General features: G+C 34.0%; 1 protein-coding gene across 3 annotated transcripts in view; it reads right to left on the reverse strand.

The window, feature by feature from the left end:
* Positions 1–975: 975 nt before the first annotated feature.
* Positions 976–16773, reverse strand: part of LOC124369265 (SPARC-related modular calcium-binding protein 2) — an 89926-nt gene continuing 74128 nt past the window's right edge. For all 3 annotated transcript variants that reach the window (XM_046827168.1, XM_046827186.1, XM_046827176.1), the window contains 5 exons: positions 12654–12764; positions 9946–10027; positions 7514–7604; positions 7240–7405; positions 976–3642 (listed from right to left, as the gene is read on the reverse strand). In XM_046827168.1, the coding sequence (XP_046683124.1) occupies positions 3566–3642; positions 7240–7405; positions 7514–7604; positions 9946–10027; positions 12654–12764 (527 nt within the window). In that variant the 3' untranslated portion in view covers positions 976–3565. The remainder of the gene's footprint in view (positions 3643–7239; positions 7406–7513; positions 7605–9945; positions 10028–12653; positions 12765–16773) is intronic.

Raw genomic sequence — 16773 nt, forward strand, 5'->3', positions numbered from 1 at the left:
ATGTTGTAAAGAAAGACCTTTGACACAACCATTGTTTGCAACATTTCTGTAATGTTAAGACGACTAGTGAAATTAGTCGCTAGTATATTGTTTCTCAAAATATTATTACAGTTTTGTTAGCATCAAACTTTTCCTTGTGAAATTTGCCATCAATTGGTATAGATATCTTCAAGGAATAAGTAAATTATAAGTGACTTTATTGTGACTCATTTATTGTACAATAATTTAGTGAAATGAAATTACAGGCTAAATTGTGATATAAAAATTATTATTCTAGGTCTACACCTAGATTACAAATACTGTTTATTTCATTATTTTTTATTTATTGAACACGATGAGTGACCTAGTAAATAAGTTAGGTGACCTTAGACAATTATTATTATTATTATTAAAACAACCCCCAGTTTGTGAAGAAAGAAAACCAGTAACTTTTAGAAACAACTTTTTAAAATCAGTATAAAAATTGAGTTTATTTGTATCTTCCCTCAATCAACTTATAACTGTTAGATACATGAAAATAAAAAATAGCTTTGGTGTATTTTCATTGAATCTTTTGGTGTTTTCTTGGAAGCATTTTTGCCCCTTTTTAAAAAATGGCAGTAAATGAATTTTAAGGAAAAGTTATATTTTAAGCATATTTAATTTAACTAGGAATAGTTATAGTTTGGGGAAGGGCTCTTTATTAATAAAACAAAAATGTTAAATTCAAATTTTTCAAGAGCTGTTTGCTATAGGGAGAAGATTGAAAATCTTAATGTGGCTGAATTTTCTTCTTTTATTTGATGAATCACAATATGGGGTTACCATGTTAAAATGTTATATGTCTAAATCTTATCCTTTTAGAAACTGGGCATGACAAATGGGTTCGATTTTCACTAGTTAAAAAGTTAAGAAGTGAGTAATTTTATTTGTAATTTTATATGTAAATACACCAAATCATTATGATGAAATAAAGGGTGGAATAATAACTCAAACTCATAAATTCTTTCTTTGTTAATTTACAAGTAATGACTCTCAGTCATGACTAAACAAACATAAATTTGCTGAAGGAAACATTGTAGAATCTAAGCTTGAACAATATTACAGGATTTGATACACTAGTTTTCAATATACACAAGAATTCACAGTCTCTGCATATAACTAATCTACAATTCTACAATCTATACAACAATAAGTTAAACTATCACAAGCGATTAACTATGATACGGACAAGTAAAAAACAATAAAATATTTTAAAATTATTTAAAATCAGTTAAATATAAAGTTACAAAACTAACTGTACAGTAAAAAAATGCAAAACACTCTGTGGCTGGCGTCTCAGTTTATCAACAAGAGATTCTTTTTTTTCTTAACAGTACCATAATATTAAATTGAATAATTGTTAAAAAAAAGTATGCAACAAAATCAAAACAGTACAAATAATTATTTATAAAAACAACAAATGTAACAAAAAACACAAGTATATGTTTAATAAATTCAAATTTGCTTTAAAATAATAATAAGAAATTAACCTAAAAAAATTAAATTGGTACTGATAAAACAAACTGTGTAAGATAACATCTTGGGATATATTAACCCTCAGGGATTACTATGTTAGTCCTTCAGTTGTATCCACTCACAATATCACCATGTCACAGCTCTAACGGAGCACATGTTGGTTCATCATGGAGTAAAATAGTGTCTAATCAACATGCCCTCGTGGCAAAGTGCCACAAAGACAGATTTTCATTAATATTTTCTTTTTTTGGGGAAAGTATGGGTGGATCATCATCTACCTCTACTACCTGATTTTTGGTAAAACCAGTATGCAGCAGTCTTTAGTCTGGCACTAATATATATATTCACTTTATATATTTTTACTTGCGGTTCTGCTTGTCCTGCAATTGTTTTATGTTACAATTAGTTTATGTTACAGTGGCATAAGAATAAGTCAATGAGAAACTGATAACGTTGCATGTAGTCGTGTTACAGCATTTACAATGTTGAAGGAAATATTATATATTCTTTTAACACAGCACAATTATTTCCATGTAAACACAGCTATGTTTTCAATGGCTGAAACAAGTCTTTCACTATTATTGTTTTCTGTTATATCTATTTAGAAAAAATAAAAGATAATCTTTTTACATATTAAACATACTAATGCTATATTATCAAAAGAGAAAGGATAAAATCACCTTCAGTTTCATTTTCTGCAGAGGTGTCATACTTCCAAACTTTTATATCAGGAAGTAGAGTAATCTGTAAAACAGCCATTGTTACACTAAAAAAAGACTGTATATGAAAACATGCTGTAGCACACCATCAATCAATCCAGTAAAAAGAAAAAAAGACCTGGAATAAGTCCAGTAAATACAGGTGGAATAAACCTATGGACCCTGGAGCATATGAACCATTTTAACTATAGGGGATTTTGTTCCGGTCTAAACTATAAAATTGAGACACACATGTTAATGTCGGCCATTGAAGCTAGTAGATCTATGCAATTTGTCTTTTGAAAAAAGCATATGTAATCACTAAACACTGGTTATAGGCATTAATTCACCTGATTATGAAATTAACTGACTTGTGGTTTTCAATTTCGAAATAAATTTATAAACCCACACAATTTTTAAATCGTTCTAGTTAGTTTTGTTGCTCTTGACATGGAATCAGACACCTTCTGCGAGTAATGCAGGTTTAACAATATCAATGTCATTCAGTCTAAATTTCAATCTGCATTGGAACAGTTTAACCTTTAGTAAAAGCAATGAATACTACACTGAAGCGCAGGCTCAATGTTAAAAATTCTGCCTCATTTTTGAAGTCGCGTGCTGAAATCTGGTAGTTTCGCTTGCAGCTGTAAGGGAGTGTACAAAGGCCTATGACGACTGTGAGAGGGTGCCGTCGAGGCGGGCTCGTCGATGATTCAATAATTTACCATTGATTGATGTATCAGTGTGATAATTTTTATTCAATAAAATGTTATGGCAAATTATGATTAGCATAGTAAGAAACATTGTGCCTGAGCTTACTCAGCACCAAGGAACAACAGAATGCAGAAACTCTGTTCTGTGAAAGGAACTTGAAAACAGTCGAGAGCGAACCAGAGCCGTACCGCTACGCTAGCCCGATGGACTACGCTGTGGCCACCCCTTCCCTGCAACACCTTCCCGCAACCATGCTGTTAATATCTCACTCCCTCCAACTACGTTTGCTCGCTCTCACTGCTGCCGAGCTATTTGGTACTCACAGCACTGGTCTGCAGCTACAAACTGAACTACGAAATTTGACCATGGGTAGTGACAGAATTTGTCACATAAAGCATGCTCTTATTGTAGTGTAGCGATTTCAAAATAGAGTTGACTAAAAATCGTTGTTTGGAAAACATTATTTTTTACTTTCTAAAATATCCTCATGTAAAGAACGCCAAAATATAATGTGTATTAGCTGTAATACTTTGATCAAAAGTGCATTTTGATTAGGTAACTAAAATATTTTCTATATTGTTTCTTTGAATCTACATCGAGAACTGACAACAATATTTACAATCTTTGCATTGTTCTTGTGCACTGTCCAATGATGACTACTTGTCCTTGAGATATGACTCCAGAGGGTTGGGACCAACTCTCCTCGGGTTTGGAGTGGGCATCGCACTGGAGTCTGCACAGAGTTACGCACCATACTTAATTTTCTTTGAATCCAACAAGTCTGCAGTTTTATTAAATAATTTTACCATTTCATTTACATTTAAATATTTTAAAACAATTTAACAGGCAATATTATAACATATTTAGACAGCAAAGCATTCATATATTCACTGGCTTAATTGTTTTTTAAAGATATACAATACTTTTGGTTTTTTTCTGTCATATTAAATACATATAGACAAATATTTAAACTATGTACTTAGATACATAAACATAATATCTTGCAAACAGTAACAGGGCCAAGGTTGGGAGGGTGAGGAGTAGGATGAATACATGGTCATGTCAGTTAACTGGAACTACATGTCTTAGGGAAAAAACAAAGCTGTGCATCCTAGAACAGGAATGTTTGGGCCAAACAATTAATTTTTCAGGAAAAACTTTTAAACCTAAAAGAGTGGTGTATGGTTTGGTACCTTAGGGTTTTTATACATGTGAATTTGAATTGAATAATAAGCAACAGGGTATAAACATATGATGTAAACATTGTTCAATATAGTTGTATATATAATTTTACAAAAGATTGATTTAAAAAAATATTTACTACATTGGGACTCAAACTCAGATCTCTCAGTTGCCTAGCTTGATTATTATTATTGATAAAAATATAAATGAATTATTTCTCTTTAAATAAATAAAAAAAACAATTATGGTTACACTTTTTAATAATTTTTGGACACACACACACACACAAATATTTATGTAGTTTCAGTAAACATTTTTGTTTTTGTTGATTGGAAATAAATTCATCCATTCATTCACATTGAATCACAAAAAGTACTTGCTCTACCGGGACTCGAACCCAGATCTCCCACTTGCTGGGTGAGAGTGGTACCACTACACCACAGAGGCATTAATTTTTACAATTTAATTCTCTTGTATTTGGCCGTTTCTGTCACATATACTGTATGTTTAAATAATAGAAGACTAAATACCTGTCCAGCGACTTTTATTTACATATATATATAGACCACGGCAAGTGAGAGATCCGGGTTTGAGTCCCGGCGAAACAAGTATATACATACGTAATATGTACAAGGGTCATTCAATAATTAAAGAGACAAACAGGTTTGGGGAGAAGACTGTTGGTAAGGTAATTTTGATAATTTTATAGCTTTACGTTGGCATCACTGGGATAAGCATTGATCAGCTGATTGATTAACATTGTTGTTTTTATAGCCTCAAAAATACATAGGCAAGTCCATTGAAAATTCCACTTTAGTTGAACAATGTTCTGTTATTCGCTTTTTACTTGCTAAAGGTGAAAAACCAGTGAATATATATTCTAGTGAATGACGTTACGGTGAAAATTGTTTAAATCATGCAAATTTGTACAAGTGGGTAGAACAGTTCAAAAATGGCCGAAACTCCTGGCCGACCAGTTGAAGTATCTCAGCTCCCTCACTGGAAGGTCGACATGATGACGTAATTCGTGCTGACTACCGAGTCACTGTGATGGTTGAAAAAGTTAATGTGAGTATGGGTACAGTTCGTAATATTCATGAAAACAAGTTGAAGTACCGCAAAACATGTGCAAGATGGGTCCCAAAGGAGTTGACACGACTACACAAGGAAACAAGGTTGAGAGTGTGCACAGAGCTACAGGAATGTTATGAAAAAGAAGGTGAGCACTTCCTCAAAAAAATTTTAACATGTGATGAAACTTGGGTGCACTATGATGAGCAAGAATCAAAAAGGCAAAGGACGGAGTGGAAGCTGACCAGCTCACCTGTCAAGAAAAAATTCAAAACCCAAGCATCAGCAGGAAAAGTCATGTTGACGGTGTTTTGGGATCCTCAAGGTCCGGTTTTTATGTGATTATCTTAAAAACCAGCATACAATTAACAGCCAATACTTTTCGGATATGCTTTTTAACAAAGTGAAGCCAGCCATGAGAGAGAAACGTCGTGGATCTCAGAGGAGAGGTGTGATTCTCCAACAAGACAATGCACGTCCTCATACTGCTCAACTAACACGAGAAACCATTAACAAAATGGGCTGGGAAGTAGTGCTTCATCCTCCTTACAGTCCCGATTTAGCACCAAGTGATTTCCACTTGTTTCGTCCGCTTTCATCCACTTGTTTGAGTGGAAAGAGGTTCCAGGATAACGAGTACATCAAGAAGAAGTTTGTGGGAAATTGGCTCAAACATCAAGATAAAGAGTTCTTTGCAGCTGGTATAAAAAAACTTGTGGACCGTTGGAACAAGTGCATAAATGTTCAAGGGAATTGTGTTGAAAAGTAGTAGAAGTGTTGTTTTGTAAAAATAAATTGTTTCCTCTCTAGACCTGTTTGTCTCTTTGGTTATTGAATGACTCTCTTATATACGATAATAATATGGCGCTCCTGGTTTAATTTGGAGAAAGTCCAAAAATTAACAAAAAGTACCACCTGTACGTAATGTATGTAAAATAAATAAATATATGAAAATGCAACAGAAAATCTGAAACTCTTTTAGTGTCTAAAACTAAATAAGAAATGTGAATGATACAACATACAAAAGACAATAAATAAATAAATCTAAAATCTCTATTTTATAAGTACTTTTAAAAGAAGTGTCAATCCTGCACTCTTTACCATATAAGTACAATTTCTTGTATTGTATGCTTCTTATTAAAAAGCATACTGATAAAACATTATTTAAAAAAATGTAAATTCTCCTTCAAATGAATAAAATTCTGTTTTATATCTAATAAAATTATGTTAAAATTATTGTAATATGGTTATAGGCATTTTAAATTGTGTTCTACAACATTGTATTGTAAAAAATCAAGATAAAACCTCTGTTTTTTTGGAAAATAACTGTTCCATTTGTCTATAGTTTCAACATATTTTATTGAAATCCTATTAGTTTTAATTGTAAAACACTTAAATTTATACGAATTTGTCTAGTATTAAAATTATTACATTAATGTTTTGTCTTGTTTCACAATGATTATACCCTTCCCACTACGGTCCTTACAATTTTGTTTTAATTTTCCTGACACAATGCATTTCCAACTTCTGCAGCTAGCAACAGTAATGTTTCCAGTCTCTTCACATTTTCCACAGTAATGCATTTTAGTTTTACTTCACTTAGATTATAATTAATTTCAGGTATTTTAGTTTGTTTTATAGTTGCTGCACAAAACACAAAACAAGATTGCCTGCAAGATATTCTAACTTGGTCAGTTTCAAAATGGATTTTTCCATTGGGATGTAATTGTATGTCTGGAGAGCTTTCACAACAATCGTTACATTTCTAGCTTGTTTCAGTGCAAGCAAATTTACTAATAGTTTTTTCACTGATATTTAGACTGGCTTGATATAATGGCTTACAAAGACCAGTGCATTCCCATGTATTTTACTGGGCATGACTTGCAGGGGAATTTTGCTAGCATTTTGGTGTTTTAGCTGGTAAATTAAACTGATTGGTTTTAAAGCCAGCCAAATTCTATGTTGTACTATAATTTTGTCAAGAGGTGAAAACAAAGGTTACAAGGTTTGTTAAGAAATACTTGTAACTTAGTGAAACTAAAAGTGATTATACTAAAGAATAACAAACTAGAATTACCAGTAATTGGTCTCTGAGCGTTGAGACAGTGGAGCCACTCTGTTAAGCTTATTTTGTGGTCATGGTTGACATCACAGTATCGTGGCAGCTTCTTACCGCATCGACGCAATTTTCGGTGAGTGGAGATTAGCGATCTGAAGCTCTTCCATTCGTTCTTCTCTAGAAACTGCATCCAACATTTATTTTTTACAGTTCAATTAAATTTTAGTAAATGGAAGCAATGTAATGTAAAAAAATCTTAGATAGAACATTATGAATAATAACATGCACAAACCTTATTTTTATTTATATCCAGAGCGTTAAAGTTCCAAGTCGCAATCTGTTCTTCTTTTGATGTGTTATGTGTATCCTTGGTGGTAACATTGCTAGAAAAATATCAAAACAATCATTTCTGTTTGGAAAAAAGTTTTAAACAGAATTAATTATCTTTAATTTTATGTTATGAAACAAGCAGGAATGTTCATGAATACAGTGATGAGCAAGGATGTACCATTGAGACATGAAATGGTTTATAGGAAATTTTGGGGTGCCTATAGAGGTACCCAAAAATCCACACATAGGTGGAAATCTATAAAACTTAGATCTAGAGGTATATAAAAATGTCTGGAGCTTTAAAATGCTTTGAGCTATTCCTTTAACATGCAAGAAACAATTAGAATTTAACTCCAAGGTATGGCCAACCAATGTACAAAGCTTTTTGGGTTCTTGAAAGGATTTATTTTGCCACTGAATGTAGTTCCACTGTTTCTAAAACTGTTGTATGTGAGAGGAAGTCTAGGAGGGTTCACTTCTGGCTCATTTATACCTTCGAGTTTAACCTACACTGGGTACAGCAAAAATCGATGTGTCACTTTAAAGCTGGGCTGGCTACCCTAAGAATGTCCAGGTGCGGCATATCATTAACCACAAATGTCGAGATATTGCCCAAAATCCTTCCTCATGAATCTCGAACCTCAGGGAATGATGGAAGGAATATATTGATGACATGATTCTTCCAAACAATGGCTCTCTGATCATACAGGTAGATATATCTATTTTAAGATAGTTGTGCTCTCATATGAGATACTCAACTTTAGGGGTCTAGCCAACATGTTACTGAGTGAACCGGAAACTAAAAAGGAGCAATTCTCATAAGTAAGATTCAGTCACAATTATACAAAATCAGGATAAGTGACCTGGACAATATGTAATAATCTAGTGATTTTGTAATTCCCACCTTTGAGACAAGCTGCCCCCAATTTGCAATAAGACAAGGTATAGGAATATTGGTGGATATTGACACTTAATGAGAAAAATATTAAAAGATCTTTTTAGGAGATAACTGGAACAAGTATTATAGAATTATTACTCAGTTTATCAAAGAAGAAGAGTTAAGAGGCTATCTTGGAGGAACTTCTAAGAAAATCTTGAGAGGTATAGGAAGCTTTCAGAATTCTCATTATTGCCTAAGATAGGAAACCACACACTTGGAGGACATGTTGAATCAGTGGATATAAATAAATATCTTTGATCCTCTGTAGGTGCTGAAACTTAAGCACTCTCTTTCATGAAAATGAGTTACTCAGTCACACTGCTAGGTAAGGAATTGGTGGAGATTAAGAGGGCTGGACAATTCAGATGGATGAGAGCTAGCCACATTGTATCAATCAGCATGTAAGGTAGAAAGTACGTACATTATTTCATAGAATCTAACTGGAGCTAATAACATAAGCCCATTGCGTAAACAGGAGAGTATTGACAGCAGAAGCTTCTGTTGATCAGTACAATATTTAGAACAAGCTTGGCTCTGAGCCAAACTCCTTCTTCTTCAAAATTTTCACAAATTGTAATGAAGCCTGGTTTTGGTTCCAAAGCCTGATTAGCCAAAGTACAAACTCCTACAGAGATCTGAATCCATTAAGTTATATCTATTTGTCTTCCTTTATTTTGAAAATTTCAGAAATGGAAGATTTATAAACATATAGGAGATAGTCCATTTGAATCAGCAAACCTACATCCAGTGAATCTGCACGATATCAGCTGGTATGCAGGATTGGCAACAAGGAAGTGACTTTAGGTGCCATTTTGGATATAAGAGGGGTTTTTTTAAATAAGCAGCATTCACACTAATGCCACTGCAGCTAATAATAGCATGGGCTAGATGAGCTATCCTTGGGTTTGAAACATTTACTAAAACCAAGTGAGTTACAGCTACTGTTCAGAGTGACATTATGAGGTAATGACTGTACAGGACTGTTTTAGAAAAAAATCATTCTCTTCCTCTTCTTTGGAAATTGAGGTACTGGACAACCTAATACGTGGAGCTGAATTAAAGTGCCTTATTTTCCAAGATGTAAGTTGATGGCGTTATTCTAGTTTATTGATAAGTACAATGGTAGAAACAGACCTGCAATGACAAAAAAGAATTGTATTGATTGAGATAACAGCAGCGAGGAGAAAGGAGGCTCTTCAGCATGCAGAGTCTTACTGGTTCATCATTATGGTTGCTTCTCTGCTGTAGTGATTTGTTTCTGTTGTAATAAAATAATCTTAGGTCTTGTTTAATTTAATTCTGGTTTAGCACCACTAAATCTGATATTTCTTAAAAATTAATTTTGATCTAAGCTAAATAAAATGTTGAGTTGTAAATGTTTTGCATTCAACTGGACAACGGAGCAAAGTCAAACTCAACAAGATATGATTATGTGAATGGTAAAAATATTTTACCTTGACTTCTGTGAAGCCATGGTGTGAGTCAGGAAGTCCATGAGAGCCCTTAGGAAAGTCTGTTTTCTGTGCTCTGGGCATCCTACAAAAAAGAGGGTGTATAACAGGTGTATATAACACTACTAAAATCTAATTCAATAATGTATTAATTAATGTTTAATTCTTTTTCTCCTGGAGGATGTAAGGAATTGCTATAATTTAATGAACTTATAGTTATAAACAGTGTTTGCTTTCCAGAAATACATGAGACAGAACTGTAACCTCCTGTGGGTCTGGGGGTATGGAATACTTCCCAGAAGAAAGAGGGTTTGTAAGCCCTCCTTCAAATAATTTTGAAAATATGAGGTCTCAAACAGTGTTTTTATGTATTTCTGAGATGCAGAGGAAAGTTTTGGAGACGCACAAAACAAAAGTCCTTGTTTTTCAGAGAGGTACTGGAATGTCCTTGATAAAATGTCTATAGTTTAAAATTGAAGTAATTAGCTTTTGGTAGAATCAATATAGTCTTCATGAATTGAATAATGGAATGAACCCAATATAGCTTATTGTTTATTTAACACTGGAATCGACGACCAACCCATTTGGTGTCGATCGCATAACTTCTTAAGTGCGATCGACTCTGATCAGGTCGATTCATATTATACCTTTAAAAAAATTATTACCGTTCAAATACCTTTAAATTACACATCAATCAAAAGCCTATGAGTTGTTTATAATGTTACTGGTCTTCGATTTTTTTTATCCTGTTTGTAGTTGACAATCTGTGTGATTTTTTTTTGTTAACCTCGGTGTAGTGGATATTGTTATTTGTAAACAGAGAATTTTGTTCTTTGCTCAGAAGTTTTGTTATTCAAACTGAGTAAAGTTTTACCATACACAGTTGATTATATAATACCTCAAAATTGGTGATCCTTATAGATCAAGTGATATTCATGACATTCTGATAGAATCTAAAATTACTGAACTTAATGAGTCTGAAGTAGAAGTGTTATATCTTATTTTCATTTTGTTTTTAAGAAAGTCAATTTTATTACAGTTATTTCATTGTGTTTTTTAGTCACTGAAAATTGACAAAAATTAACCACATTCTTTTTTCTCTGTAAACATAAAAATTATTTAATGTTTATTTGTGAATCCCATAACACTATATATTTCTGTGTTCACAGCTAAATTTCCTGCAATTTGACTATTTCAGACTTTTGAAACATCTTTTATTTTATTGTAATGCAGATTCTTTTATGTAATATAATAATATATTTTCACATGTCAATTACTGAATACAATATATGCTGTAAAAGACTTATACAAAATAAAGATTTCTTAGCAAATTTACAAAGAGGCCCTGTACAACCTATAAAAATCAACGTACACTTTAGAACTTTTGATAGATGCTTCCAAGATTAAAGAATTTAGTTGTATAACCCTATTCTCTACCTTCCACAGTACAAATACTCGATTCAAGGTTTTTTTCTTATTTGCATTGAATTTTAAAAAGCATATTTTGTTGAAAATATTAATTTTGAACACTTTAATAAGAATAACTTACATTTCAGTTTTACCATCCTCCCAGCTAGACAATTAATTACAAGCATGCTATCCTGTTATTCCATATCATTGATCAATAACATCCTCCTGAATTCTACGAACGATGTTAATATTTTATAGTTTAACTATATTAACTTAATAAATTGGATATTTTTTATTCAATTATATAATTGTCTTTTGCCATATTTTAATTGGCAGGCTTTTTAATCCTTTCTTTCCTTTTAAAAAATACCTGTTTTAAAAACAGAAATAAAATTCTTTTGTGATAAATTTACTGAGTGTAATTTTAATATTGAAACATATCAACAGCAATATGCTTAATTAAAATACTTTATGGCTCCAGTACCAAGTACCCATAAAGTACATATCGTATGTTATTAAAAGAAGTTTTAACTCTAAATAAATAGGGAAGTAGAACAAGTAAAGTGTAAGAGGAAAAACTATTACAAGCAGTGGTGTAGTGGAGTGATTAGTGGATAAGGAACGCGTTCTTCTAGCTATTTCTCGTTATTTCCAGAGGTGTTTCGCCCTTCAGAAGAAAGCAGTATGAATCATGGCAAAAATAGGAATTAGAAAATCCTGTAGGGATTATTTTAGAGAACTTGATTTATTAACCTTCCCATCCCTCTACACGTAGGACCGTCTTGTACTGTCGTTACAAATGGGAGGTAACGTGGGGCAGGGACGTTCATGAGTACAACACCAGAGGGCGGGATGCGTTTAGATTTGCGCAGCACAGGCTCCAGGCTTACGAAGCTCTACCATCTGAGGTTGGAGCTAAACTGTTCAACAAGCTGCCCTTAGTCTTGCGTGTAGAAAATACGAAACCACCGTTTAAGAGGAAGCTAAGGCGCCTACTGGTGCAAGGAGCCTACTACTCTGTTGGTGAGTTTGCGGATCATGAGGATTAATCAATTCTGTTGGGTTGGGGGTGCCGTTAGGTGTAGTACTTTAGCTCTTTACCTTGCAAACTTTTTGCATTCTTTGTTCACAATTATAAGCAATAAATAATTGAATTTTATATTTTTAAGGGTAGTTGTTTGTTATTTGTATTGTTTTGTAACTTTTATTTATATTCTAATATGTTTTAACCGATATGATGCTCGCCATATATGTAATTGTCTACGGCAATAAAGCTATTATTAAAAAAAAGCAATTATTACCTTTCATAGGACGAGACAAGGGTTGCACAGAGTCACACTTGGGGTGGTTGTCTTTGACAGATGTTCCAGGAATTGTGTTCCCAGAATCCTCATTGACACACCAACAGTAACCTGTTAAACACAATTTTATTAATTATTGTCACCATAACAAGAATTTCACAGCAAGGATCAAGAGTACACCGTTCTACATCAGCTAACTTCATAAAAATGTGAGAAACACATTAATTTTCAAGAGAGTAAATTTTATTATTTTAGTATGTAATATATGTAGTTACACTTGGGGTGGTTGTCCTTGACTGATGTTCCTGAAATGTGTTTACAGAATCCTCATTAACACACAAGCACATAATCTTAGTCATCATTAATGATTTGAAAAATGTATAAAGGCAAAGGAGACTTGTTAAATTACATAAGAAGAAATAAATATCAACTCTAATGTGCTGACTTCTATCCAAATTCTATTTAGAATTCTATTTAATTTTTTAATTCCTACACACAAAACTTTAAGGAATATCAACTCTACTGTGCTGACTTCTATCCAAATTCTATTTAGAATTCTCTTTAATTTTTTAATTCCTACACACAAAACTTTAAGGAATTAAAGTATCACCTGCATTAAGCCCTGAGCGTCAGGCTTAACTTTATTTCAGCAATATTTGTAATAGGTTATAGATAAACAATAACATTAACATGAGTGACATGTTGGCCGATCGGACTAACAACTATAAAATTAAAAGGGAATGACAAAATATTAGTTTCTCAAACCTAACACAACCTAGCTTTGAAGTCAAGAGCTGAATTTGGCACCAGTTATAATTTTGTTGCTCTCTATATATTTATATAGAGAGCAACAATATAAAAAATTGCACTTAAAGAAATTAATAGTTACAAAGGATGAGATGAAGCCCTCATTTTTGCTGAGATGTGGAAGTATGCAGGAGCAACAACTCATATTTCTCTTCATATCATATTTTAATTTTTATTGGATTTTTGAAAAATGTTCAATGCAATGGACAAAAGACATAATTAATCTTCTTTGCAAAACAGGCAGTAGAAGCAAACCAAACAAACTCTAGAGGTATCCTCGTAGATTGCACATATAAGATTTTCTCAAATACGAGGTGTGTTCAAAAAGTATCGCGAATTTTGTGTATTTTCAAAAATTATTTATTTATTCGTGAATATCTATTTTGTCCCATTCAAAGTAATCCCCCTGGGATATTATACACTTGTGCCAACGTTTTTTCCAATCTTCGAAGCACTTCAAAAAATAATTTTTTTGTATATTGTTCAGCTCCTACTTCGATGCCGTCTCTATCTCGTCAATCGTGGCATAGCGTCGTCCTTTCATGGGCCTCTTCAGTTTCGGGTACAAGAAAAAGTCACAGGGGGCCAGATCTGGGGAAACGGTGGCTGTGGTATCATTAGTGTGTTGTTTTTGGCCAAGAAATCGCGTACAAGCAGCGATGTGTGAGCAGGGGCGTTATACTGGTGCAAAAGCAAATTTTTGTTTTTCCACAAATTCGGGCGTTTCTGGCAGATTGCTTCGTGCAAATTGCACATAACTTGCAGGTAATATTCCTTATTCACCGTTCTACCTTGTGGCAAGAACTCATGATGCACCACGCCCCTGCAAACAAGGAAAACTGTAAGCAAAACTTTCACATTCAACCGAACTTGGCATGCTTTTTTCGGTCTTGGTTCATGCGGCAGCTTCCATTGAGATGATTAGAATAGAATAGAATAGAATAGAATAGAATAGAATATTCTTTATTGCACATATTCTTGGAGAACAGGGCAAAAAGTCATGTTTATGTTACAATTGGTGTATGAGTTAGTGTTTTGTCAAAAATTGTGTGTTCTACATTGAACAAATTCTTGGATTGTGTAAATTGGTCGCTCCAGTAGCCAGTTTCTCAAGGAGGCTTTGAAGTTCTTTTCTGGCAGTCTTCTTAGGGATTCAGGTAGAATGTTGAAGAACATTGCTCCTCGATAAGAAGGTTTCCTCTCAAATAAGCTGAGATGATGTTGATTTAGGAGAAAGTTGGCTCCTGTGTCTGGTGTTATAGGAGTGTCCGTCTCCAGTCCTTGCTTGTCCTGATTTGATTGTATAGAGGATTGTCTCTTGTATGTCCTACTACAGTCAGAATTCTCAGTTCTTTGAAGGCTGTTCGGCATGTGTCAAGTGGTCCTAGTCCTTTTAGAGCTCTAATTGTCCTTTTTTGTAGAACCAGTACCCTTTGGAGATTTGAGATTGTCGTGCCTCCCCAGGCTATCAGGCCGTATCTCAAGTGAGATTCAAACAACGAGTAGTATGCTGTCATAGCTACATCAGTGTTGCTGATTTGTGCAATTCTCCTTATTGCGTAAAGACTGCTATTTAGTTTTTGACAGAGCTGGTTGATGTGTGGTTCCCAAGATAAAATTTCGGGTCCCAAGGTGAGTCCTAAATATTTTCCGAATTCTATTGTAGTTACTTCTGGAGACCATGATAGTTATTTTGAGTAGCTGTAAAAATTAGTTGTTGGGTTTTTGATTCATTTAAAACCAAATCATTTAGGTTGCAATATTGTTTAGCCATATTAAAAGCTACAAAGGAGTCAATGTCCTAGTTGATCTTTATGTTTTTGTTTGCTACAATAAGGGCTGTATCATCGGCGTGCATTACCATTTCACAATGGTTTTGAAGGTATTCTGGAAAGTCGCTAGTCAGAAGGATATACAAGACGGGTCCAAGAACAGAGCCTTGCGGCACTCCTCTGCTTACTGGTAGTGGTTCAGATTTTACTTTTTTGACCGTCGTGGTTGTGTGTAGTGTAAGCAATTTCCACAATCTGTGTCCTATTGCTGAGGTAGCTCTTGAACCAGTCTATTTCTTTGTCAATGATTCCCAGAGTTTGCAGTTTTTTTTTTGTAATGAGCTTGTGGTCTAGACAATCGAAGGCCTTGGTAAAGTCCAAAAGTATACTTGTGGCTATATATCCTGCTTCCAATTTATCAATGATGGTTTCAATTAGTTGTGACCAGTGCTGTTGCTGTAGATCTGTCTTTTACAAAACCATGTTGTCTCGGAGTAAGAAGGTGGTGCTGTTTGAGATGGTCCAGTAGTCTAGTTAGCACTACTCGCTCCAGGATTTTGGAAAAAGTGTGGAGATAAGTGAGATTGGCCGATAACTGGTGGCTTTCGTCAGTTGCTCCAGTCTTATATTTTGGATAAATTTTTTGCGAGTTTCAACCCGCTGGGAAAAGTCCCTTGTAAAAAGTGATTTGTTTATAATAGTTGTTAGTGGAGTGATAATTTCATGTTTGCATTGTTTGACCAATTTAGAAGATATTTCATCGTCTCCTGTTGATGTTTTTGATTTTAAGGTGTCTATGATGTTTCCGACTTCTATTTCATTTGTCTCCTGGAAAATTAGTCTTGGTATTTGGGGTATGTAATTTGGTTCTATTGTGTGTGTTGTTCGTTGTTCATTTCCTTTGGTAATCAAGTGTTCTGTCAGCAATTGTAGCAAAGAAGCTATTTAAGTAATTGGCAATGTCTATTGGAGAGTCTGATGCGTAGTCCTGTATGTTTAAGCGTTCAAGTTGAGTTTTTTCTAATCTCTCTTTTCTTTCATTATTAATCACTTTCCACATGGCTTTTGATTTGTTGTCAGATCTTTCAATGTAGGAGGAGTTAAGCTGTTTTCTTAGGGTTTTTAGTTTTTAAGTCGTAGGATTTTTTTCCTTTGGGCTGTTTCTTTTTTGTCGTCAGGATGGCCCGTAATGTGTTCTCGATTTAGTGCCTCTAAGTATGCGTTTTTTTAGCGCCTGGCTTTCATCATCCTATATATTCTTGGTGGGATTTCTTTTATGTTTTACTATTTTGAGAGGGCAGGCTATGTTCATTGCAGATTGGAGGATCCCATGAAACGCTTTATAAGCAGCATCCACATTGTCTGTGAGCATAACTTGTGACCAGTCCTGTGTTTGTAGATTATACCTCAGTTCTTCTACGGTTCTTGTGTTAAATTGTCTTCTGTATGATTGTGTCTGCGTGGGGCTTGTCATGTTTGTAGAGATAAAGCATAACTGGGCAGTGTGATCTGAGAGGCCTGTTTTTAGCACTCTGGTTGAT

Source organism: Homalodisca vitripennis, chromosome 1 (genome assembly GCF_021130785.1).
Source record: "Homalodisca vitripennis isolate AUS2020 chromosome 1, UT_GWSS_2.1, whole genome shotgun sequence".
In the NCBI taxonomy this organism is placed as follows: Eukaryota; Metazoa; Arthropoda; class Insecta; order Hemiptera; family Cicadellidae; genus Homalodisca; species Homalodisca vitripennis.